The 26,547-nt window shown below is 44.6% G+C and overlaps 1 protein-coding gene across 1 annotated transcript; it reads left to right on the top strand.

Moving 5' to 3' along the window:
• The first annotated feature begins 36 nt into the window (after positions 1-36).
• Positions 37-25,605, top strand: Ip6k2 (inositol hexakisphosphate kinase 2). Its single transcript, XM_051203952.1, has 6 exons — positions 37-201; positions 17,474-17,806; positions 19,713-19,935; positions 20,729-20,904; positions 23,896-24,071; positions 24,840-25,605. The coding sequence occupies exons 2-6, from the start codon at positions 17,605-17,607 to the stop codon at positions 25,338-25,340; spliced, it is 1,278 nt and encodes a 425-aa protein (XP_051059909.1). The 5' UTR covers positions 37-201; positions 17,474-17,604; the 3' UTR covers positions 25,341-25,605.
• The last annotated feature ends 942 nt before the right edge of the window (positions 25,606-26,547 follow it).

Raw genomic sequence — 26,547 nt, 5'->3', positions numbered from 1 at the left:
AAGCCCCCCGAAGCGAATCCTGGCGCCCTAGCAACAGAGTCTTTCAGGCTGCCCAGTCCGCTTGCGCGGCTTCGGGTGCGAGCCAATAGTGAGGGGCGCCGGGAGCGAGGCTCGGGGGGCGGGGCTGAGCGCGGCCGCAGCCATTTTGGTCGAAGAGAAACAATAGGACGGAAGCGTCGCGGGACCGGGCTGTGGCCGCAGGTAACGCCCGCCCCGCCGGGCCCGTGGCCCTTCTCCCCGGGGTTTTAGGGAAGAGGTTTTCGGTGCTGGTAGCGGATGGGCTTCCTGATCACTGGGGGGCTTTCCAGATCCCTTGGGGGAGGGGTTCGCTAGCTGTCATTGCGAAGCGGGCTCCCCCCGTTTCTGTGGAGTAAGATGCTCCCTCTGCACGGGGCCATTATATCCTGTGGTCCTTGGGGAGCCTAGAGTTCCCCACTGAGAGGAAGGCAGAATCGTCCCCCGGCATCGAAGAGGTCTGCTGCAGTGGGGTAGGGGACGACGCAGTATCTTTCTGTTTTTGAAGCGGTCTCCCTGGGTCTTCGGTGGGCAGGATCTCTTTTTTCATTGCGGTCCCCAGGCCGCGACCTCCCAGGTCACTGGCGATGGGGTCTCTCTGTTTGGATGAAGGGGTCAGTCCTGATCCTCAGGTACTGTTAGTTACCTGGGCCCGCAGACGTGCAGCCATTTTGGGTATTGAACGTCAGTTGTGCCAGTCACCTCGTCTTTGATTGGGGGTGGGGAGATCTGCGCATCCAACCCGTCTTTTTTGCTTTTTGTTTTTTGTTTTTTTTAAAGACATTAAAACGAATCAAAAGATGCCTTTCTTTTAAATACTGATGTTTCTACCACGAGTGGGATATTTATTTCTTTCATATTTAACAACAAGACCGCATCTGCCTTCTGCATCATTCCTAACGACTTGTTTCATTTTAGGATTTTAATTTCTCTTAAATATTAGGAAAGCTGTACTAGCAGAAAAAAATGAGTGCAAAATGTAAGAACTAGTGAAATCTAGTGCTTCTTGCACGCCAAAGGAAATAGAGCTAGTCATCGCTTGTAAATAATGCTGTTAGCAAAATGTATATAGAGCAAGAACAAAATAAATTCGAATAGTTTTGAGGAGTACCGTAGGGGTCTAGAGGAAGCGGGAGGAGAATAACAGGCCAGAGAGTGAATATGATCAAAGTACATTGTATACATGTTTGAAATTGTCAAAGAATAAATATTTATCAAAAGATCCAAAAGGGAAAAAAATACTGAGCTTTTAAACATAACAAAAATGTTGCAGACTGAAGGACCTTGTTTACAGCAGTTTTGTTGAGTATTTAAAATGTTTGCTGTATTTGCATTTTCCCCCCATGACTTTATAAGAGAAGGAAGATGCTTATTTACTAAGTTGTCATGGAGAGTGTATAATTACAGGGTTTTGTTGTTTAAATTTCAGCCTCTGTCACAGATAGAAATATAAAATATTTATATTTGACATGGACAGTCCATTTAATTGCCTCCTAATTTTTTTTTTTTTGAGATCAAGTTGATTGAAATGTTGATTGTTACTCAGACTGGTTTACCTGTATTCTGATTTTTTTTTTTTAATAGTAAAATTCAAGTGCATAAGAAGTAGGACTAGACCTGTTATAATTGTAGACACCAGTTTAGCATATGGAATAGACTGCTTTTGTGCTTTGGAGTTTCCTAGGAGACAGATTTTGGTCTATACAACCAAGTACTTGAATGTTGGAATAGGCCAGGGGGAGTAATTGTGGACTGATGAAGCATAGTCTCCTTTTCAGGGAGGATCAGGGCCTCTGTAAGCCCCAGAGATGTCCCTGGTATCCAGGCAACAAGGATGGGCTGGCTCCTAGGCTGGCTTGTTAAGGTGAAAATTTTCCATTGTTGGCTCATATAGAGGATGCACTGGGGAAGAATTTTCCCTTTAAGGGAAGGGTTGCTCTGTTTTTTTTGTTTGTTTGGGACAGGGTTTGTAGCCCTGGCTGGCCTGGAACTCATTCTGTAGATCAGGCTGGCCTTAAGCTCATAGGTCTGTCTGCCCCTCCTGTGTGTCCCAGGATTAGAGGCATTTGCCCCTACCTCGGGCAAGGGAAATTATTTTATGTCATGGGATGATTATCTTACAAATTGACCACATTTTTTTTTACGGTAGGAAATAATCAGGAAATTACTTTAGTAGGATTACATTTTAAACCATATTTTTATTTTAAAAATTATATTTTGTCTTTTTGCGTAATAAAAATAGCAAGTAGTGTTTGTTATGAAGTATATCATTTTAATAAGTAAATGCAATTTTCCCCAAAAAAATTGAATTGAGAATTCATCAAAAAGTTTGAAGAAAAACATCATTTGCAGAGAAAATATGTATGAGGCTTTAATCTGTCACTCATCACCAGCTTCCAACAGTTAAAATGAATTTCAGTTGGTTGTGTCTCACACCTGTACTGTCACTGGGAGGCTGAGACAGTAGGTTGCCACAAGTTCCAAGACTAGTCAGTCAGGCCTATATTGAGAGACCAGTCTCAAAAAATCAAAAACTGTCCCAAACCAAAACTTAGGTAACGATATTCACAGAGACTTCTTGCTGTTTCACATTGTATTTTATTATTAACTATTCATTTATTTGGTTTTTAAGAAGGCCTTGCATAATAACCCAGGTTAGCCCAGAACTTGCAGGACTCCTCCTGCCTTAATCAGATGCTGAGATTATACACATGAGCCTTTACAGTCAGCTTGCCTTGTTTCTTCTTTGTGTAGACTGTCCTGGAACTCACTCTGTGGACCAGGCAGGCTGGCCTTGAACTCAGAGATCTGCCTCTGCCTCCCAAGTGCTAAGATTACAGTTGTGAGCCACTACTGCTTGCTACCGCTTCTTCTTTTTAATTTGGGTGTTTGGTTGCTTTGTCTGCATGTAATGTACACCAGAACAGGGCATAAAATCTGAGGGGGTTACAGTTGTACACAGTTGCGAGCTGCTATGTAGGTGTCGGGAACTGAACTCAGGACCTCTGGAAGAGCAGCCAATATGCTTACCACTGAGTTGTCTCTCCAGCTCCATCCTTCACTTTAAAGGAGAAAATGTAGAATACTGGATTTTGAAGGGTACATATCGGGAAATGTCTTTGTTGTTTCTTGTTTTGCTTTGCTGACTATTTGGTCCAGGACCTCTTGATACCTTAGCCTCCAGAAATGTTACTTTGTTCATACATATTTTAGTGCTTTTTTTCTGAACATAAGTTCCAAGTATGAGTGAATCCCAACACTCAAAAAGCTGAGGCAGGAGGATTACAAATTCTTGGACAGCCTGTGCTACAATGTCTCAAAACAAGGGGGAGGAAAGCTAGTCATGTAATCTACAGTACTGTTACTGTGCTTCAAAACGTGTAATTCCCAATTTTTTTAAATGCCCATCTGAAGTTTTTACTAGCATTCTGATGAGGTGGCTCTCTTTTCCCCTGAAACAGGGTTTCTCTGTGTAACAGCCCTGGCTGTCCTGGAACTCACAGATTCACCTGCCTCTGCCTCCCAAGTGTTGGGGTTGAGGGTGTGCACCAATAACACCCTGGCAACTGAGGTGGTTCTTAGTCTCTTCAATTTATATGTGCTTGTTCTATTTTTCTTGTGATTTGTTTATTGAAGCAGCTGTGTGATAGAGCTTCTGGCTTTTGTTGATCATTCCTTGTGTTTGAGATCTTTTGGCTATGACGAGTAGCTGGATTTGAAGCCAATCTTATTAATCCTCCCTGTGAAGAAGCTGGGAAAGAACGACCAAGGTGTACTGAGAAGTGACTCTGTGCCTAGCAATGTTGCAGACCTGTAATCCCAGAGAGGATTGTAAATTCAGGCACAGCCTGGTCAGTATAGGGAGACCTCAATCTTTAAAACCTTTGAAAAACTATTATTATTTTGTATGTGTATGGATGGGGGGGGGCTTATGGAGGTCAGAGGACAACTCTGGAATTGGTTCTCTTCCTTTCTGTTTATGTGGATTTCAAGGATCAAATTCAAGTTGCCAGGCTTGTGCAGCAAGCCATCTCACCAATGTGAAACTTAATTCACACTGAAATGGTAGGGAGACTTATATAGCTGAAATCTAATTTCTAGGTCAGAACAGGTAGTAAAAGGTGAGTTATAATAGAAAAAGTCCTGCCTTGTTACTTAATGTTAGTCAAATGTAACTATTGCTAAAGTGATGAGCATCTACAAAAAATAAAAATGCTAACAGCTCTAGTTACTGTTACCAGTACTGTGCTGGACTCTCCCAAGCTTCAGGCCTATTTTCCATTTTGTTCCTGTCAGGTGTCTCCTAAGTGTCTGTCTTAGGGCTGATGAATGTCAGGCTTCAGGTTTCTTGAAATCTTTGTGTGTGGGAGATTTCACTCCAGTGTCTGCTGTCTGAGCTGTGGGTAGTTGAGATCAGCCAGTGTTTCTACTACCTGTTTTCTTCTTTCCATTTTAGGGATAGTTCCACAGCCTGGTGCATGCTAGACAAATGTGCTGACTCCGAGCTACATGCCCCCTCCCCTTTGAATAAAGACTCTGGAAATTGCCCTGACTGGTCTTGAACTTGCTCTGTATCCTGGGGAGCCCTTGAGCTTGCTGTCCTCCTGCCTTAGCTGGAATTAATGACTGTGCCATCAGGGCCATCTTTTTCGGTCTGCTCTCTGTCATGGAAGGTTTTCAAAATTTTCTACCCACTTTTTGTTGCTTTTTGTTTTTTTAATACTTAGAATAGAAATATACAATTGATCAAATGAGAAAATATTTAGTTTTTGTATCCACTAATGTTATCATTCATTTAAAAATGTCCTAAACCAGATGTGGTGATAACACCTCTGTATTCTCAGCACTTGGGAGGCTGAGTCTGGAGGATTGCCTGGAGTTCAAGGCCAGCCTGTGTTCTATAACAGGAAAGGAAGAAAAAAGAAATTGTTGAATAAAGCTGGTGTTTTAATGGAATAAAATGTTTTTACAGACCAGAAAGTAGAACCCCTGGTCTGGTGGTTGCATCTTCTTTTCATGGGCAGAGATATATGCAGTTAGTTCCAGGCTGGATCTCACAAGCCAGGGCTTATGAGTGGACTCCGTTTCTCTTGCTGACCCAATCAATGGTACTTACAGCCCCAGTTCTCAGGGCCATTTCACTCTATCTTAAACCTCTCCATTCATACTAGCCCACAATACCAGTCCTTCTCTTGAGCTTTGTATTTATTTCTCTTCTAGCTGGGACTGCTTTGGAGCCAACAGCCTTTCCAAACTCCAGCTGCACACACAAAATTGGGAGGATGCCCCATGGGCTGCATGCACTTGTCTTGGCTCCATTGGGAAATGCAAAGATACTGATTGCATCATCCTTCCCTGCTTCTTTTATAAGGGTAGTAGACTGTTGTTGTTTTGCAAGTATAAAATAAACATTAGATGACAATGTTTTCTCTAAGTGTCCTCCCTACTCACATTTAAAGCTTTTTTAAAAATAATTTATTTAACTTTATGTGCATGAAGGTATCAGATCCCCTGGAACTGTAGTTAACTGTGAGCTGCCATGTGGGTGCTGGGAATTGAACCCAGGTCCTCTGGAAGAACAGCCAGTGCTTTTAACCACTGAGCTATCTCTCCAGCCCTACTTTAAAGTTTTACTTTTTCATTTTATTTTTGAAGTAGGTTGCTAGAGACAATAGTTTTCCAACATATTTGAACAAAAATCTTTTGAGACAGGTATCACCGTGTCACCATAGTTGGTCTGGAACTCACATAGGCCAGGCAGGATGAATGTAGAAAAGTCTGCCTGCGTGTACCACCACACCCAGCACGCTGTTTTTTGGGATGGAGTCTCACGAGATCATCAGCCTTTGGGGTGTTGGGACTACAGGCGTGTGCCACTGCACTGCCTGCCCCTTCAATGCCCCAGTCTTGAATCATCTTCACACAGATGTTTTCGCCAAAACTGTGGCAATGTTTACCTTAGATTAACCTAATTATAAACCTGCCAGTTTGGTGTCCTTCGTGCCTGTGTGCCATGCCATGGTACCTTCTTTCCCTTTCCTGAGTAGGGAGTCATGCTGAATCTCACACGAATAGAGAGAAAGTGCTATTAGAGCTCAACGGTCCACTGGGGATTTGCAGGTCAGCCTCTGTTCCATTCTAGGGTAGGACAGTGCCAACTCTTGAACTTGTCCACTTGCCCAGTGAGGGAAGGGCAGGGGGTGGATGTTCTGTACTCCACCAGTGTTTTCTTGTGAGTTACCTGACAGGAAGAACAATAACTTGCTAAATCGCCTATTTTCACATTGTTGAGATAACTGTCTTTCCAAATTAGTTAAGTCTTATTAAACATTTTATGCTTGCCCTCCCTCCCTTCCTTCCATTCTGGTTTTTGATTGCTGAGCTATCTCTCCATCCCCATGAAAATTTATTTATTTGGTTTTTCAAGACAAGGTTTTTCTGTGTAGCCCTGGCTGTCCTGGAACTAGCTCTGTAGACCAAGCTGGCCTCCAACTCAGAATCACCTACCTCAGCCTCCAGAGTGCTAGGATTAAAGGCCACCATGTCTGCTGTCTGCATCTTTCTTACTGTGTGTCCATATCTGAATGTGGGGTCACCTGTCGTCCATTTCTGAATGTGGGGTCACCTGTCATCCATATCTGAATGTGGGGTCATCTGTCGTCCATATCTGAATGTGGGGTCACCAGTCGTCCATTTCTGAATGTGGGGTCACCAGTCGTCCATTTCTGAATATGGGGTCACAGTCGTCCATATCTGAATGTGGGGTCACCAGTCATCCATTTCTGAATGTGGGGTCACTAGTCCTGCTTCCTTTCCTCTTTGTAGGATTTGTGCAGGGCCTAAAGTAGCTGAAGAGCACTTTCCCAAGGCCCCATGCTTGATGACATCATTGCTTAGTAATGATGATGCATCCAGATTGAGAACTCTAAGCCCAGTGTAAAGGGTCCTGGGACATTGGGAGTCCAGACCATATTGGGGTGCCAAGTGGCAGCTGGTAGGTTCTATGAGCCTAATTATTGATGGGTATGACCAACAGGTCTGGAGAGAGTAAGGCCTAGGAAAGAAAAGGACAAGAATGAGACTTACTTCTCAAAGAGTGTCTTGTCTGGAAGTAGCGTAAGCTCCTTGAGATGAGAGAAAGTGTGAATGATGGAGAGAAGTGTAAGCACATGGGCGCATTGGGTAGAGATGGCAGAAGTGTAGGTGTCCCATTGGTGTTCACCCTCATCCCCTCTTTGATTTTCCCTGACCAGAGCCCGCTGCTACCTCACAAGGAGGTGACCGTAGAGATCATCAGTTGAATTTGATTTCTTTGAAGTTAACTTTAGAGATACTTTAGCAGTCTCCGAATTTGTGAAGGATAGTTGGCAGATAATATTATTATTGTTGTTCTTTATTAGAACAAAGTGCTATGGTTGGTGCAGTCTTAGGGGTTTTCTCTCAAGGCTGGCTCAGTTTTTGCTGGTTTGGTCCTGGAAGAATACTGACTGTCTCCTTAGGCAGAGTGGGTAATAAAAACTGAACAGGGAACCTGTAGTGCTTTGTGAAGCTTTGTCACCAAGGAGGTGGTGACTGGAGATGGAAAATTGCCTTAAAGAGGGTAACTGTGTCTGAGGATGTAGCTTAATGGTAGAATACACAGCAATTTTCAACACTCCACAAAAACTTTTCAGAGGGAGTAACTGGTTCTAAGACTGTAAAATTAAAAAAAAAAAAAGACTAAAATTTTTGGTGTGAACATTTTTTAAAAGATTGTTTTATGAATGAATGTTCCATTTGCATGTACAACTTTATGCCAGAAGAGACATTGGATCCCACTACAGATGGTTATGAGCTGCCATGTGGTTGCTGGGAATTGAACTCAGGACCTCTGGAAGAGCAGCCAGTGCTCTTTAAGTGTTGAGCCATCTCTCCAGCCCCCAAAACAACATATTTAACTAGAAGGAAATCTGATACTTTGATAAAGGGGCCATATCATACCTCAATAATTTAGATTTACTTGAGGGAGTGGTGTTACAGTTTTAAAGGAAGTATTTGATTTTGTTGGTTAAACAATTTGAGGCATTCACAATAACAAATACTTCCCCACAGTTGTGAAAGCCAGAAGTCAATTTTCAAAACTGAAATAAAGTTTTAATTCTTGATATTATTATTATTGGTTTTTGAGACAAGATTTCTCTGGGTACCCTGGTTATCTTAGAACTTACTCTGTAGACCAGCTGGCCTTGAACAAAGAGATCCATCTGCTTCTGTCTCCCAAGTGCTGGTATTAAAGGTGTTCACCACCTAGTTCTAGGATAGCCAACACTACACAAAGAAATCCTATCTTGAAAAACCAAAAAGCAACAGCAATAACAAAACAAGAAAATTGGACATTAGGGGCTGGAGGATGGCTAAGAGCACTGGCTGCTCTTACACTCACCTGGTAGCTTACAGCTGCCTGTAATTCCATTTCAGGGGATCCAGAGACACTTTGCATAGACATACATGCAGGCAGGAAAAAAAAAATGAATGTGCATTTTTTTTTAAAGGTATGCACCACCACTGCTTGGCTTTTAATATTGTTTATGGTTTTTTTGAGTCAGGATTTCTCTGTGTAGTCCTGGCTGTCCTGGAACTTGCCTTGTAGACCAGGCTGGCCTGAAACTCACAGAGATTCACTTGCCTCTGCCTCCAAGGGCTGGGGTTAAAGGTGTACACCACCACTGCCTGACTATTTGTTTTAATTTTTAAATTTTTTTAAAAAAAATGTTTTGTGGGTGCTGGGAATTGAACCCAGGTCCTCTGGAGGAGCAGACAGTGCTCTTGACCACTGAGCCATCTCTCCAGCCCCTATTTTTTATTAATTAAGGATTTGTTTTCTTTGTGTGTATTTTTGTCGGGGGATGTGTGGGTGGTGCCTGAGGAGGTCACAGCTGTCAAGATGCTCTGGAGCTGGAGTTACAGGCTGCCCAGTATCGGTGCTGGGAAGCAAACACAGGTCCTTTGCAAGAGCAGTAGTATGTGCTTCAACTGATGAACATTGCCTTAGCCTTTTTATTTCCTCTGACAGAATCTCACTGTTTACTGCTTGAAGGCCTTGAACTTGCAGTCTTCTTGCCTCTCCTTGTGACTGTGAGATCACAGGTGGATAGTGGTTTTTAAATTGCTAGAACTCTAATTCCAGCAGGTTACTCTGGTGACCATTATAGGTGGATAAAAAGCTCTTCCTTTGGGCCTTGTCTATCATTCCAGATGTCAAAAAGAGAAATGGAGTGATTTGACTTTTGCTTGTAGTTTTAGAGGATAGAAGCAGCTGAGGACTACTCTGTCCCTTACAGGTTTTAGAGTGGAATTTGCAGTTTTACTTGTCCCGTGGCATTCGAGGGGAAGGATCTGCATTGTTGTGTGGTTTGGATGAAATCAGCACTTATTACATTTAGAATAAGGGTTGGGGGAGTGGCTTAGCTATTAAAGCACTTGAAGGACATGCATTTGGTCCCTAGCACACAGGTTGGTAGTGGACACTTGTAATCTCAGGGCTGGGGAGATGAAGGCAAGAGGATCCCTGGGGCTCGATGCCCATCCAGTCCAGCCCAGTTCATTAGCTCCAGGACAGTAAAGACTGTCGCAGAGGAGATCGGGACAGCATTCTTTAGCATGTCACCCAAGATCTTCTAGCTTCCATGGATAGGTGAAAACACTTGTGCAAAGAAATCAACTTGTATAAAATGGTTTTGATGTTGAAGAAATGAACACCCTGTGATGAGGCCTGGATGGTAAGTGCCTCATGTCCACACCTTTAAGGACAGTAACCAGTACCTCTCTGAGAGACTTGTAAGAATGGAGGAGCCATGTAAACAGTAAGTGCTTGATAAGCAGAAATTCATGGTGGTTCAGGCCTATACACTCAGCACTCAGGAGGTCAAAGCAGGAGGATGGTGATGCTAAGGCCAGCCTGGGTGACATAGGGAGACTCTTGTTTCAAAAATAAAAAAATAGCTGGGAATGTAGCTATATTAGTGTGCAAAGCCCTGAATTCAACCCCCAGCTTTACCTAAACATAACACTAAACTAAATTAGTGTTTACCTATAATCATAGCACTTAGGCCAGCCTGGGCTACATAATATTTCAAATGATGCAAACCCTCAGGACCTCTCATTTCTTTAAAGTCATGCTTCATTATTATTATTGAAAGTTGAGAACTTGGTTATTTTCTTCTGTGACCATCTGTGTCTTACATTCACCTTAGGGACGCGTGTTGGGCCATAATCTTCACTTGTGAAAGTGTGGGCCATTTCTCAGAACAACACGGAGTGAAGTTCTTAGGCTCAAAGCATGTGCTGTATCAGTGTTGGTTTGTGTGTGGTTTAAAAATCTTCAAGAGCTGAACAGCCATCCTTGTTTTTTTTTTTTTTTTTTTTATATCTTGGTGTTGAAAGTAACATGTGCTCAGAATTGCAGAATGTTTTAAGGAGTGTGGAACATTCCACACATGTGGAGGTCAGAAGACAACTTATGGGGGTCAGTTCTCTCCACTATGTGGGTTCCAGAGAATTGAACTTATGTGGTTAGACTTTTAAAAAATTTTATGTGCCTGGGAGTTTTGCCTGCATTTGTCTGTACACCATATGCATGTCTGATGCATGACACCAGAAGAGGGTGTCGGCCCCTTGAGACTGGGGTTACAGACAGTTGTACACTGACGTATGGGTGCTGGGAATCAAACCCAGGTTTTCTGGAAGAGCAGCCACTGCTCTTAACTTCTGAGCCATCTCTCCAGCCCCATTTCAACATTTGAAATGGACAGTTTATTGTGTTATAAGCTGATACCTACCTATCTTATTCTGCCTCCCTTTCTTCCCTCTCCTCCTCGATCCTTCTCTCTCTCTCTCTCTCTCTCTCTCTCTCTCTCTCTCTCTCTCTCTTATTTTTTGAGGTAGGGTCTTGCTTTGGAGCCCAGGCTGACCACTGACCTTAGATCTTCCTGTCTTTGCTTTCTGAGAGTCAGGGTTAGAAAGGTGTGTGCTTCCACACTCTGCTAGCTAGTGCTTTTTGTAAGTCTTTATAGTTTAAACAATAGAGCGTTTTGTTTCGAAATGCCTACCCCCAAAAAAGTCAATTGTCCTCACCTTATTGGTGTGTGTTTAGATGGCACACTCCGGGCCTTTTGCACCCTATGATCTGTGATGTAAACATCCAGTGTAGCCCTGATTTGAGTTGCTCCTGTGCAGTACCTATTCTGTGTGGTGAGTTTGTTTGTTTGTTAGTTTTGCATTTTGAAGTAAACCACACGCGAAAAATGTCTATAGTAGGATCTGGAGAGATGACACAGCATTTAAAGAGCACTGGCTTCTTTCCCACAGGACTCAGGTTCAATTCCCAGCACCTACATGGTGGCTCACAACCTTCTGTGACTCTAGTTGCAGAAAATCCAACACCCTCTTGTGGCTTCTGTGCTTGCACATCACACACACACACACACACACACACACACACACACACACCTCATATATATAAAATAAAACAAAAAATTTTAATGTGTTGCATGGTGATACTAACATTTAATCCCAGCACTTTGAGGTAGATCTCTATGAGGTCCAGACCAGCCTTTCTGTATAGTGAGTGCTAGGCCAACCAAGGATGCATAGGGAGACCCTGTCCCAACAAATGAACAAATAAATAAATCTTAGTTCATAGAGCTTGTTTTCAAGTAGACACGAAAAAAGAGACAGACAATATAATCGTGTTTTATGGTAATCAAGAAGAGAAAATAAAGCAGGGTGCCTTGGAGAGTGTGGCTGAGACAGTGTGGCACTTTAAATAGACTGGCTCAGGAAGACCTCAGATCACTGTAGGCCACAGGCAGGCCAGCCCGGGGAACATAGCACTGTGTACACTCTTACTCATTTCCTCTCTCTCGCTCTCTCAAGACTCAGATGTAACTGTGGAAATAGTGGGTAGGAAAATCAAAATATGTGACCCTCGCATAGTGAGTTGTAAGCGGGATGTGGTGGCATATGTTTCTGATCTTGGCTAATGTACTCTGGGGATTGTGAGTTCAGGGCCAGCCTGGGCAACATCTTGACAACACACCCCTTTGAATAAGAGAAAGGAGGGCAGATAAAATGACTCAGTGGTAAAGGTACTTGCTGTCAGTCCTGAGTTCAATCCCTGGAGCTCACCACCCAGTGGAAGGAGAAGACTGACTCCCAAAAGTGTCCTCTGACTTCCACACACACCCTGAACTGTGACCACATGCACATGATGAATGAATAGATAAATTAGTGAATTAATGTAATTTAAAAAAATTAAGAAAAATGTTGAGGCTCAAAGATAGGTCAAGCTTGAACTACAAGGCATAACCCTGTCTGAAAAAGAGAAAAAGGAGGGAGGGAACAGTTGAGGCAGGAGGAAGAGATTGGACCAGGCATTATCCACATGACCATAATCCTAGTATTTGGGAGATTGGGTTATGAGTTCAAAACCAAGCTGGGTATATAGTTAGGCTGTCTCAAGAATAGAATTAGAGAAAACAACAACAACAAAACCAAACAAACTAGGAAGGTGACTTAACTTTGGCCAAGATAGTAACCAGGTTGACCTTGTTATGTGACTGAATATGTCCAAAGTGAGGCAATTTTAAGGCTATGATTTGATGAGTACTTGGCATATTTATCCCAGTTTCTGGGGCCTCAGTCAACCCTGGCCTCCGCTTTGTCCTGTCAGTAACTCCTTACCTATGTTCTGTCACTATGATGTGTGTAGCTTTGTGCTCCTACCAGTCGTGTAGGAGCATTTCAAAGACTGACCCTGCTTGTGTAACTGTGGATTGTGTACCAGCTGTGATGGGCAGATGTTAAGTGGTGCCTTCAGGGCCCATTGTGGAGCTTTCAGTGCAAAGGGTTGTTTTGTGCCTGAGGCTGTGGCTCCTCATACAATCCCTGGTGACCACCTGACCCTGGGGCTTTTCTTGAGGCAGAGTAAGTGGCTCCTGTGGATCCTATTTGTTGTCTCATTAAGTAAATTCTGGGCAGTGAGCTAAGAGCCCAGGGCTTTAGTCACAGGTGTTTAGCTTGCAGCACTGGGGAAACAAACAAACATTAAGAACTCTAAAGTACTGGTTCAGCAAATCCTTAAACTGACAGTTAATTCGTCTTGGGGTGGGCTGTGGGGAGCATTGTCTATCCCTTTCTAGGATGGGTCATACTCTGCTTTTACTTGTAGTCTCATGGACAGCTGTAGGCCAGTGTGAGAACCTAAACCTGCTGCTGAGTCTGAAGCCAGGGTTTTGTAGGTCTTCTTGGTCTCTAGATTGCAAGAGCTTCACAGCAACCATTGCTAACCCAGGGCTTCTGAAAAAGTGAGCCGTAGTGTTTGGATGTTTATAAATTACTGACAGGCTGGGTACAGTGGCACATACCTATAATACAGCATTTCAGAGTCTGAGGCAGGAAGATTGCTGTAAGTTTTAGGTTATATAGCAAGACTGCTTTATTAGGGGAAGAAGGAGAGAGAGAGAGAAAAAAAAAAAAAAAAACTAGTAACATCCTACTCAAACTGCCTGTGGAGCAGAGAGCAGGTACTCGGGCACTGTTCTTTCTCCTGAGGTGTCTAGGGAGGAAGTTGATGGACTTTGTAATGCCTGGGGAAGTCCAAAGGTACTTAGAACTGAGTCACCTTTCGCACTGTTTCTAACCTGTGTCACAGTGACATCATTCTTAAATTCATGTTGTAAAGTTACACATAGTCGAAACAAAAGAATTACAGAACAGCCAGGTGTTGGTGTGTGCCTTTAATCCCAGCACTTGGGAGGCAGAGGAAGGTCTGGTCTATAGAGTACATTCCAGGGAAGCCAAGGCTACACAGAGAAATCTGTCTTGAAAAAGAAGGAAGGGAGGGAGGGAGGGAAAGGAAAAGAAAATGATCTCCAAAGGAGGAAGGGAACCAAGGACCAAGTATTAGTCTCCACCCGAGCAATTTAGTGGCAAAGACTCTGGCCCTACTTTACTACTGCCTAAAACATTTTCTAGTTCCACTTCACATTTGGGAGTTTTCTCTGTCATCAGACTTGGCTCAGGCAAGAATGAGCCTTATTTTTCCTACCTCTACCCAAGATGATGTTTCTCCTGGGAGCATCACTGTGATGCAGGGAGAATCAAGGTGAATCTAGGCATGGCGGCGCACACCTTTGATCCCAGCACTTGGAAAGCAGAGGCAGGCGGATCTCTGTGAATTCAAGGCAGCCTGGTCTATAGAGTGAGTTCTAGGACAACCAAAGCTACACAGTGAGACTCTGGTGGTGGTGGTGGGGTTAGATGAGAAGGGAGGGTGGCAAAGTTGACATATTATGTCTAGTAGCAAAGTTGGCATATTATGTCTAGTAGCTATGCACACTTAGACCTAGGAAGGGGGTAGAGTCTAGTTGGGCCTTTCAGCCCATGGTCCACACTGTACATAGATGCCAAGGAACCATTTGAAATTTTTCATTGGAGGGATAGATGAGAGATACCTGGTTCTTAGTTGAATGTATTTAAGGAGTTGTGTGTGTGTGTGTGTGTGTGTGTGTGCCACATATATATGCATGTGTTTATATGAATGCATATGTGTGTTCAGGTGCAGGTCAGTCTCAGGTGTTATTCTTCAGGAATTGTGCACCTTGCTTTTCCAAGGCAGGGCCTTTGGTCCTGGAGCACACTGATAGTTAGGCTGTTTGGCCAGTGAACCTCAAGAATCATCCTGCCTCAGTTTCCCCAGCAATGGGATTGCAAGCACGGTTCGCCAGGTCCTTTGTTTTGTAGGTTGTGGGCTCTGGGGATTGTTCTCAAGTGCTCAGCTTGATTAAGTTACTACTTAAGTGCATTGGGGGCTTTAAAACCTGTTACTATTAGTGTTTGTGATGTATACTTGTGTGGGCACAGATGTGGAGTTCAGAGAATACTTCTGGGCAGTATGTTCTCTCCTTCCACCAATACATGGCTTCTTGGGACAAACTCAGGTCATGAGGCTTGTGTGTTGGGCTTCTGCAGCCAATGTTGAGCCATCACTTTTTATTTATTTTTGGGGAAAAAAAATGTTTTCAAAGGACTTGGAACTCTGTTTAGTTCAGTCTGGGTCCTTCTGTTGAAGCGTCCTAACTTATGGGGCCTCCCTGCTGCCTGGCATTGTTCTTAGACCAATGGCAGTTTTATTTATTTATTTATTTATTTATTTATTTATTTATTTTTCAAGAGAGGATTTCTCTGTGTATCTTTGGAGCCTGTCCTAGAACTTGCTCCGTAGATCAGGCTGGTCTTGAACTTAGAGATGTGCCTGCCTGTTTCTCCCCAAGTCCTGGGATCAAAGGCCTTCACCACCTAGCACAAAGGTAGTTTTATATCTTGACAAACACTTTGGATTTTGTTTCCAAGGCCTGGGCATTGGGGAGCGTGTTGTACTCTGTTTAATAAGGATGGTCCCTGACCCATGTGGTACTGGCAGGCTGGCTGTGAGTCATGAGCTTTCCTCCAGTATTGCTGTCTCAGGAAGTATTTTAGAGCCAGGCAGTAGGGGCACATGCCTTTAATTAATTCCAGCACTCAGGAGGCAAAGGCAGGTGGATCTTTGTAAATTCAAGGCCAACCTGGTCTACAGAGCTAGTTCCAGGACAGCCAGGGCTACACAGAGAAACCCTGTCTTGAAAAACTAAAGAAGAGAGAAAAAGAGCTTGAGTTCTGAGGCATCCCATATTTGATGGAATGCTGGAATGAGGCATTCTTTTTATTCTTGGAGCCTGTAAACAGTTTGCCTTGAGGGACGAGAACAACGGCATGGGTTAACTTTCCTGCTGCAGCAGGCTCAAAGTTTGTCAGAGTTTATGCGTTCTTATAGTCCCATTGCCTAGTGATTTTTGGGACTTTTCTCAGGGTATATGTCCTCCTGAGGGGTCTGTGGTGGTAATGAGAAAGAAGGCAATGCCAGGTGAGAGGTCAGGACCCTTGGGACTCTTAACATATAGGAAAGCATATGAATTTACTATTGTTGAGACCACAGTTAGGCTCTCTGAAAGGAAGACATGAACACCAACAAACTACAGCAGAAAAGGGTAAAACATTGACACCAACTTACATTATTTGTGTAGAAAATACAGACTTTGGAAGAGAGAGCACTCTCAGGAGACAAGCTAATGTTGCCTGTGGATAGCAGAAATATAGACCTGCCTGGGAGAGGGGGTCCTGAGGCCTAAGGTCCTGGAGGCAGTTGCATTGGGACATCCAGCAGTAGCAGTCTAGAGTTCAGCCTGGAGCTGTGGCTCTCTGTCTGGTGGATAGCTTGGGGTGTTTCCTAACCTCTGCACATTAATGTGTATGTAGGAGGGTAGTGTCTGTCTCATAGAAATACCACGAGGGCCAAGTAAGCAAGCAGTGCAATCGCAAGCCAGCGTCATAGTAGGTGCTTTACCCGTGGTGAAGAACAGTGGGCACATCTGCAGCAGGCTCTTCCTCTTTACTCCCATTCCCTGGGGGAGTCCTGGGAAAGGGACTTCTCCACCAGCAAGGTCCCCAGCACTCATGAAAGGTGGTATAGTAGAGCCTCGGGAGGATGCCTGCATCTGTAGCTTACAGGTGGGAAACAGAACCAGCTTGACCTGCTCTCAGACAGTTACCTGAGTACACAGGTTGTGTGCCTGCTGATAGGATAGAGTCTGTTGTTGACTGTGGGGCCCCAATTAGATGTAAGGACAGGGTTGTGTGGTGGAGGAGAGACCTGACTGGCCCAGGAGTAATAAGTTTAGTTTAAAGGTGTGCCTCAGCTTTGGGTGATCAGGATAGTACTGATAAAAATAGTTGGTGACCTAGAACACTGTGTATCTTTTACAATGGAGTTAGCCAGCTTCAATCGGTTGTTTTTAGATACAGACGTTAATCATTAAAGCGGGTTCAGAGCTCCATTGCTAATAAGGTTAATGGGGTCTGGCTTTGGCTTTTGGCAAGGGGCAGTGTTTGTGGACGCCCTAAAGGAATAGATCTTATCGAACAATGCGTAAGTTGGTTTTCCCCGTATTTAAGTACATTTTATAAAAATATAATTAGCAGAGTAACTTAGACAGCATTTACCTTCAAGTGTGACAACCTTTAATTAGAAAATGGTAAGGTTTATCTGAATACTGTGTTGGAAACGGTGCTTTTACGCCATCGTGGCTTTGTGTTTTGCCTGTTGTAATGGCTTCTTACGCTGTGTTGGCCAGGTTTGGCGGTTTAGGGGTCCCTGGAGCTCAGTCCTTGCCTGTCACTATCTGCCCCGCCCCTACCTCCCTCCCCCTCCCAGTGTTTGTCTCTTCTGGAAGGAGGCGGGGCAGGGTTAGGCAGTGTGGGCGGAGCCCTGTGTGAGCTCAGGCTGTTTGTCTTCCTGCTGAGGAGGCCAAGTACTGACTGACTGACTGAAAGGCGGTTCCCAGGCTACTTCCAAACCTCATGTCATTGTGTTTGCTTCCGCCAGAGTGCCCTCGCCTGTACAAACCTAAGAGCAGAGAACACACAGACAGACGTAAGGACAGGCAGTAAACGGAGGACGCGCTGGCCGCTGGACACCGCTGCCTCCCCTTTCTCCCTGCTGCTTGTGTCCGGAGGATGAGCCCAGCCTTCAGGACCATGGACGTGGAGCCCCGCACCAAGGGCGTCCTCCTGGAGCCCTTTGTCCACCAGGTTGGGGGGCACTCATGTGTTCTCCGATTCAACGAGACAACCCTGTGCAAGCCCCTGGTTCCGAGGGAGCATCAGTTCTACGAGACCCTCCCAGCTGAGATGCGCAAATTCACTCCCCAGTACAAAGGTGAGCCCCCAGCTGCTAGAGGGGTCGCCAGGCTGGTAAGATGTAAGGGGTTGTGACAGTGGAAGGCCCAGGCAGCAGTCCTGGGAGCCCTCACCCCCCTCCCGTTTACCCTTTTGTTTTCCCTTCTCCTCCTCTTGGCCCTCGGCCCAGCACCTCACACCCCCAGTTTGCAAGCCTTGGTAAGATTGCCCAATTGATTTGTTTTCTGGATTTGCTTTGAGTTTATTTTTGTTGGAAGTATAGTTATTTTTATGTTCAGGTGTCTCTTGCTCAAGGTAACCCATAGTCCCCATGTGGGAACAGTTCTGGAAGACTTTAGGAGGATTTTACCCAGAATTCTTGCTGCCTGCTTTTTGTCCTCCAGGAAACCAGAAGCTCTGGTGATTAGGTAGGCTGGGAGCAGGGTTGAGTCAGATGGAATGCAGGAGTGGGAGGATTGTGCTGATTAGCTCAAGTCCTTGGCTATTACAGAATGTCCCCAGAATTGCTGTGTGAAGGCAACCCTTTGATTCACATGTAGCGACTTTTTCCTCTCTTTTTATAATGATACACTTCAAGGGAACATCAACCACCAGCATGGTGTGGTCTTTCCTGGGGAAGAGGGGACCTTTTGTAAATGAGAAAAAAAATCTTAAGAAATTAATTTTAAATGTGTATTACCGGGTGCAAAAAAAGACTAGGACAACGTAAATTATCCTGGGACAGTGAAAACATTGTTCTTTAAGACAGGATGGACTGGGTTGCCTCTCTCTACTTGGAAATGCATGTGGTGGGCTGGTGGGGGGAGTTGGGGACCCTCACTTGGTCCTTTTCTGTTATTTTTTTTCCAGGACAAAGCCAAAGTTCCCTTGTTAGCTGGCCACCCCTGCCCCGTTTTTATCCCCTTGGTCCTTCCTTATGCCCACAGGGAAGTGTGGTCCCCTGACACCCCCCTCCCGCTCCTCTGCGCCCAGAGCTGGGGCCACCTCAGAAGTGAGCACGCATTTCCCTGCAGCAAGCAAGCGGGCGGGCAGCAAGGACTGAGCAGATTGAGTGATCGTGGGGCAGAGAGGCCTAGGAGGAAAGGTGTTCAGCCAGTCGGCTATAAGGCGCTCGTCGGCACCGCTGAAGTGCTCCCACCTGGCAGCCCCTTCCTCAGAGACTGTCTAATTACACATGGCAGGTGCTAGAGACTCAAGGGGAGAGCTGCTTTCAAGGCTACCATGTGTCTGTGTTCCTGCCCCTCATCTGCTGGTGTTCATTTTATTCTTTTGTGACACAAAACTACAAAAAACAAAACAAAACAATAAAAGCTTAATTGAGAAGGACAGAAGGCTTGGCTCAGCCACCCATGGAGGGTGCTGTAGAAGCCTTGGCCAGGGTGTCTGTGCTGTGTGGTTTGTTTGCTGCTTTACTTTGCTTTGCTTACCCAGTCCTTCCCCCTCCTCAGTGTGTTCACCTGAAGGCACACACACCTGTGTCCCCCTCATTCGGGCTTGGCTTTAAAGCAAGCCTCCAGGCCGCCGGAGTTTCTGTTCAGGGCATACACATTCTTATAAGGTATATAGAGCGATGTTTTTTTTTGTGTCTCTCTCAGGATTAGAAGAGTTACATAAAAATTAATAAACATTTTCAATGATGGAAAAGTGTGTCTTGTAATTCTTTGGCCCTTGCCTTCCCTTGTTGAGTGCACTAGAGAGGAAGCCTCTCTCTTGGCCATGTTTGCTCCCTAATTGCTTGTCTTGTATGGTGTCACTTTTTTCTAGCTGTTTTGATATTTGTTAGGTTTGCAGATGAGTTTGGGGCCTCTGGCAACATAGAGACTAAGGAACAGGGTAAGAAACAAAACAAATGTTACAATCATGTTATCTAGAATGCTTTTTTCTGTGGAATTAAAAGTCCCTTCTGCTCCTCACCCCGCTTTCAGGTGTGGTATCCGTGCGCTTTGAAGAAGATGAAGACAGGAACTTGTGTTTAATAGCATATCCGTTAAAGGGGGACCATGCAACTGTGGACATTGTAGACAATTCAGACTGTGAACCAAAAAGTAAGCTGCTAAGGTGGACAAACAAAAAACATCATGTCCTAGAAACAGAAAAGAGTCCTAAGGATTGGGTGCGTCAACACCGGAAAGAGGAGAAGATGAAGAGGTGAGTAAAACTGAGAGGAGGGCCTTGTGCTGTGTGGGAGAGGAAGTATTGCGGGCCTGGCTATAGTCTTCCTCCCTGAAGCTAAGAACGCATAGTGGACCTGTAGGTGACTCACTCACTGCTGGTCCCACGTGTCTGGTGTCTCTGATTGGCTCTGGATTAGATCATGCCATTTTGCATAAATAGCTGAAGTGGCACCTGTAAAAGGGATTGACTCATTCCTTCCATAATTGCTCTGTGCCTGGCCACAGGCAGAGGAGAGCCATTCATTCCTCTACCCCAGGTTGCTTGCTAATGGTGGGGGACAAAATGAGGACCCATTCGGGCAGGACCTTATAAGTCCCACAGGTGTTCAGCCAGAACTTATAAAAGTGTAGAATAAAAATGTAAAGTATGTGTAATGTGGTCAAGTAGATTAACTGATTTCAGTGCAGTTTTACTTCACTGTTTCCTGGTCTTTGGAGTTCGAGACCCTGTATACCAGAGGCCAGGAGTCATAATGCCTGAAAAGGGGGAAATGAAGACTTCTGCCTCATAAGTTGGGGAGAAAAGGCCATTGTTATGACTTGCTATAGAAAATAGTGGTAGACTGTTCCCTTTTAAAATTTTGAATCAACTTTCTACAAGTAGATACATGATAAAATGCACCCGCTTAAATATATGAGTTTGGATATATATATATATAGTAACCACATCAAATAAATATCCATTACTCTAGAAAACTGATTCATTATTCTTTCATATTTAATTTTGATACTACATTATGATTCATTGAATCCTTATTTGTTTATAGTCATAAGTTAGAAGAAGAATTTGAGTGGCTAAAGAAATCTGAAGTCTTATACTACAGTGTAGAAAAAAAGGGAAATATAAGTTCCCAGCTTAAACACTATAACCCTTGGAGCATGAAATGTCATCAACAACAGTTACAGAGAATGAAGGAGAACGCAAAGCATCGAAACCAGTACAGTATCCTTTGCCATAAGGCATTTTTACCTCGGGGGAAATGAAGAGGAGCAGCAAGGAAGGTTGGAAGAGAGAACTTGGGTAGTTGGTTGATTTATGATAGCAGGGTCTCTATTGCCCAGAGGAACTAGGAGACTCTTCTCTGATTCCTGGGATTACAGGTGCCTGCCACTACACCTACCTGAAGTGTTCTGTATTGGGTGTGGGTATGTTCTTCAGATGACAACTTGCAGAAGTCAGTTTTCTCCTTCCACCAAGCAGGTTCCAAAAATTGAACTCACTGAGCCATCTAATGGGCCTTGTTTTGTTTTATATTAGCTATAGTTAATTTCCACTATAAAAGTTGTGCCCAGGACAACCTTGTGTGATAACTGGGTGACTGTCACCTCTCTCAGGAGTAGAACCTGATCTCAGAGTACACGTAAGGGAGAATAGTGGGTCTCTGAGAACCTCATGAAGAAGCCATCTTGTACCAAGTGGACTTTTGTGCTGGGTGACCAAGAGACTGTTTCCTGCTCAGACTCCCCTGCACCAGTTGACGGGAGTGATGGGGCTAGTATTTCAGTGCTGGCTTACCAGTCCGCCGTACAGAGCTATACACAAAGTCCCAGGGTCCTCGTTTTTCCGGTCCACTGTCATTCACTGTCCTAGATTTGTTTGTTTCAGTCCTAGGAATCCAACCCAGGGTTGGATTTGCCCACGGTTAGGAACACATACAGGTCAGAACAATTTGCAGGAGTCTGTTCTCTCCTTCATGTGGGTTGAAACTCCTGAGAATTGATTTCCTAAGTACGTGTCACTAAGATTTGCATCAGTCTCCTGTCGTGATTGTCTGCATGTACTCACTGCCCCACAACTGACATCTTCAAATTTTTTCATTTCCCCTTTCCCTTTCCTCCCTCCAAACCCATACTCCTTGCTCTCTTTCAAATTCATGGCCTGTTTTTTTCATTAATTGCTGTTGCGTGTGTGTGTGTGTGTGTGTGTGTGTGTGTGTGTGTGTGTGTGTGTTCGTGTTCCTAAATGACATGCTCTTCCTGGGAAAAACTGTTTCTCCCACTCTGAGCATCCTTTAGTTGCCTGTAGTTCTTTGTTTTTATTGTTGGTCTGTTTGAGGGAAGATTCATATAAAATTCATATGTAGTGTTGAAGTGTTTGAGACTTAAAATATTACTCCCATTTTTTTCATCTTAGAGATTTCTTGTCAGAACAAATAAATAAGATCAACACCAGGGAGATGTTTCTGTGGTTATAGATAGGGCTTGCTCTGCAAACATGAAGATCGGAATTTGAATCCCAATGCCCACAGAAAATCTGAGCATGACAGCTCAGGTCTGTAACCCCATTGATGTAGGGCAGAGATAGGAAGACCCCTAGAACTTGCTGGCCACCTGTCTAGCCAGTTGATGAGCTCCAGGTTCAAGAAGAAAATTGTTATTATTGCCTCACCTCTCACCTTAAGAACCCTCCAGAGGCAGCCATCATAGTATGATTTTAGCATCATCTTGAATGTATGAGTTAAGCATATTGGATGTATTTCGTCAGTTGAAGGATGTATTTCGTCAGTTGAAGGATGTTTTAGACTTTGTGTGTAGTATTGAGGATCAAACCCAGGGCCTTGTGAATTGTAGGCAAACTCTCTCTCACTGAGTCAGATCTCCAAGCCTTACAACTGTTACCTTGACTGATGGCCTAAAATGTCTTTAATTGTTGTCTTCCTTTCTGATTTGGAGAAGATGGTCTAGGAGATGATTGTGTATATATTTCTTGTCCCAGGTATTAACTTAAACCTTTTGTTTGTTTGTTTGTTTTGAGGCAGGGTTTCTCTGTGTATCCCTGGCTATTCTGGAACTAACTCTGTAGACCAGGCGGCCTCAATCTCTGAGATCCGCCTGCCTCTGCCTCTTGAGTGCTGGAATTAAAGGCATGAGCCACCACTGCCCAGCAGTTAAACCTTTTTTGTTTGTTTGTTTTGTTTTTTTGTTTTTTAAGCAGAAGTCAGGAAAGGACTAAATAGTGAGTATTTCAGGTTTCCTAGGCCATACAATCTATTGTCACCAACTCTGCTGCTATAGCAACATCCATAGATGTTAGTATGAATGAAGGTGGCTATGTTCTAGTAAAACTTGAAAGTTACTTACTGTAATCAAAGCTTTTATTTTAAAGATTCGTTTGTGTATGATGTATGTGTACTTGTTTGATTGTGAGGGTAAACGGTGCCATGGCATGCATGTGGTATTGGAAAACAGCTTCACCTGTCCTCACCTTCTACCTTATGTGAGGCTGTGTCTCCTTGGCACTTCCCAGTGGACTTCTCCAGGTGATCTAGTCCTAGACCTCTCAGGGAGTTGTTATCATTGCCTCACATCTCACCTTAAGAATGATGGGATTATAGACATGCAGCCATATCCAGTTTTCACATAGATTCTGGGGATCCAAACATAGGGTGTCAGGATTATGTAACAAGCGAGCCTTGTTCCCAGCCCTGACCATCCCCTTCCTAGGTCAAAACATGTTGTGTATTGTGATATTTTTGATAAAATACCATATATTTTTTATTAAAAATATAACACCTGAGCTGGAAAGATGGTTCAGTGAATAAGAGCTCACACTGCTATTGGAGACCACTAATTCAGTTCCCAGCATCCAACTCAGGTGGCTCATAGCTACCTGTAACTCCAGCTTTGGGAATCTGAATCAGCATCCTCTTGGTGTGTCCCCACATGCACAGTCCATTACAGATACCCAGAGATGCACAGACTTGGTATGTGCATCTCTAGCTGGGAGCCCTAGGCCTGTGTTGAGTGTCAACACTGGCTAGTTATTTATACTAGTTCCCCAACAGATCAAGGGTACTTCTGAGATTTCTCCTCAGCTATGAACTCCGTCTGTGGGAGACAGCACAGCTAATAAGTGGAGGGGCCTGTGGGCTTAGGCTTCTTTAGTCATTATGTGCAAACACTTCCTTTTGGAGTATTGTCCTTAACTACTCAGAATTTATCTTACTGGAGAACCTGACTTCCCGCTACGAGGTACCTTGTGTCCTGGACCTCAAGATGGGCACACGCCAGCATGGCGATGATGCTTCAGAGGAGAAAGCAGCCAACCAGATCCGGAAATGTCAGCAGAGCACGTCTGCAGTCATTGGTGTACGCGTGTGTGGCATGCAGGTGAGGAAAGACTACTAGGGTACCCGGTGGCTGTCACATCCCTGTGGCTTAGAACTCTGGAATGCTCTGAAGAGCTCACATTTGGGTTATTTATCCTTTGGCAATTTAAAACTCCTTCCACTCAGTTTTCCCCACTTTCCCTTAGTAAATACATCCAGTCTGGTTTATTTAAAACAGCAACAACACAGACTCAGTTGGGTATATCTCAGTTGGTAGAGTGTGCACTTAACACCCAGGGCTGTGGGTTCAGTACCCACTACCCAAAACCAGGCAGATTTGAGTGAGTTGGAGATATAGCTCAATGGTAGAATGTTTGCCTTTTATACACAAAGCACTGGATTTGATCTCCAGCACGAACATATACACACACAACACACATACAAATTACAATGTTTTGTTTTTTAAAATCCAAGCTTGGCCTTACCTGAGCCTATTTGCTTTCTGGTTTAAAAAGAAAGCATGTGTGCCTGCCCAGTTGAGCCCTCTGAGGCTAGTCTGGCTGGCTGAGTCCATATGTATGTGTCCATATGCTAGGATACAGAGTTAAGCCACCTTTATTGATGTAGTTGCAGAATAGGGGCCTTGAATACAGTGACTGGACGTAGGTGATGGGGCGTATTCTGGGTAGATGCTGATCAAAGACAGGAGCTTCTGTGTGACTGATGCACTAAGTCACACGACCTCATCAGCCAGTCACATCACCCTCTCTCACTCAGTGTCGAGGTCTTGAAAAGCCTTCTGACCCTGACTTGCTGGTCTCTCCCACAGGTGTACCAGGCAGGTACTGGGCAGCTCATGTTCATGAACAAGTACCATGGGCGGAAGCTTTCGGTACAGGGCTTCAAAGAGGCTCTTTTCCAGTTTTTCCACAATGGGCGGTACCTGCGCCGTGAGCTCCTGGGCCCTGTGCTTAAGAAGCTAACTGAGCTCAAGGCCGTGTTGGAGCGACAGGAATCCTACCGCTTCTATTCAAGTTCCCTGCTGGTTATTTACGATGGCAAGGAATGGCCAGAAGTGACCCTGGACTCAGATGCCGAGGACTTGGAAGACCTCTCGGAAGAGTCTGCCGATGAGTCTGCTGGCGCCTATGCCTACAAACCCACTGGTGCCAGCTCGGTGGATGTGCGCATGATTGACTTCGCACACACCACCTGCAGGCTGTATGGCGAGGACAGTGTGGTGCATGAGGGCCAGGATGCTGGCTATATCTTTGGGCTCCAAAGCCTGATAGACATTGTAACAGACATAAGTGAGGACAGTGGGGAGTGAGCTTGCTGACTACTCTAGTGCCTGAGACTCTGTGCCCCACAGCTGTGCTGTCGGGGGAGGCCAGTGTGACCAGGTGGTGGCCCCTGCAGCCTGGAGCTGAAAGACAGTGGCCTCTGTGACCCCCTAGCCTGAGCCAGTCCCAGCTGTGCTCAGAGTCTGTTATTTATTTTAACTATTTCTTCAACATTCCACATTTGATGATGCAGATACCTCTTCCTTCCCTGAGTGTAAATGTTCTAATACAGATCTTTTTGTTTATTGTAAACAGTGATGCTGTCATTCTTTCTAAGCATGCAGATTCCCTCCTAGTCCCTGTACCCACTCTGTAGATTGCATGGAAGTCATCACTATGGCTTGGCTCTGTCTATAGTGTCCCAGTTTAGCACCTGCAATCATCAAAAACAGATATTCCCCCTAAGCTTACTGAGCCAGGTCACTGATTTTATTCTGGCTGGTCTTAACCATTCTTACTCAAAAGTACAATTGGCATAAGTTTTCCCATGGCCCTACGAAGCTTAAGGAGAAGTTGGGAGCTGGACAACAGGTACTCCAATCTTTGGGTCCTTGATTTCTCCTACATGTTAGCAGCAAATAATTAATTGGCTGGATATAGTAATCTCAGATATTCCGGATCCCATGCTGGGGTCTCTAGCCACTTGTCTCTGTTGTACTGGAAGCCATGTGCCCAGGTAGAGGACATGTAGTTTGGGGCAAGCTTCAACACCTGTCGCTGCTGCTCCTACTCAGCAGTCCTGTATGCATTTCAGTCTTGCCTTCACAAAGACTTGCCAGCATTCCCCAAAGAGCTGTTGCTGCTGTGTGCCTGGAAAGCTGCTGGAAGGGGGTGGGGGAGGGGGGAGGAAAACATTGGCAGAAACAGATTTGGTATGGAAAAGCCAGGGTCTGGATGTCAAATTCTTGTCTCAGCTGAACCTTCTGACAGCTCTCCAAGTCCCACTGGGCCTACCTTTAGGATGTCTAAAAATAGATCAGTGAAGGCTAGGTGAGGCAGAGGCAATGGGTTACTGTTAGCTTCAGGCCAGTTGGCATTGCATAGTGAGACCCTGTCTTTTGTTTGTTTGTTTGTTTTTAGGGATAGGGTTGCTCTGTGTTACAACCCTTGCTGTCCTGGAACTCACTCTGTAGATCAGGCTGATCTCGAACTCACAGAGAACCACCTGCCTCTGCCTCCTGAGTGCTGGGGTTA

The sequence above is a fragment of the Phodopus roborovskii genome, unplaced genomic scaffold (assembly GCF_943737965.1).
Source record: "Phodopus roborovskii unplaced genomic scaffold, PHOROB, whole genome shotgun sequence".
Classification (NCBI taxonomy): domain Eukaryota; kingdom Metazoa; phylum Chordata; class Mammalia; order Rodentia; family Cricetidae; genus Phodopus; species Phodopus roborovskii.
The sequence above is the reverse complement of the archived record's forward strand: the minus strand, read 5'-3'. Positions and strand labels throughout refer to the sequence as shown.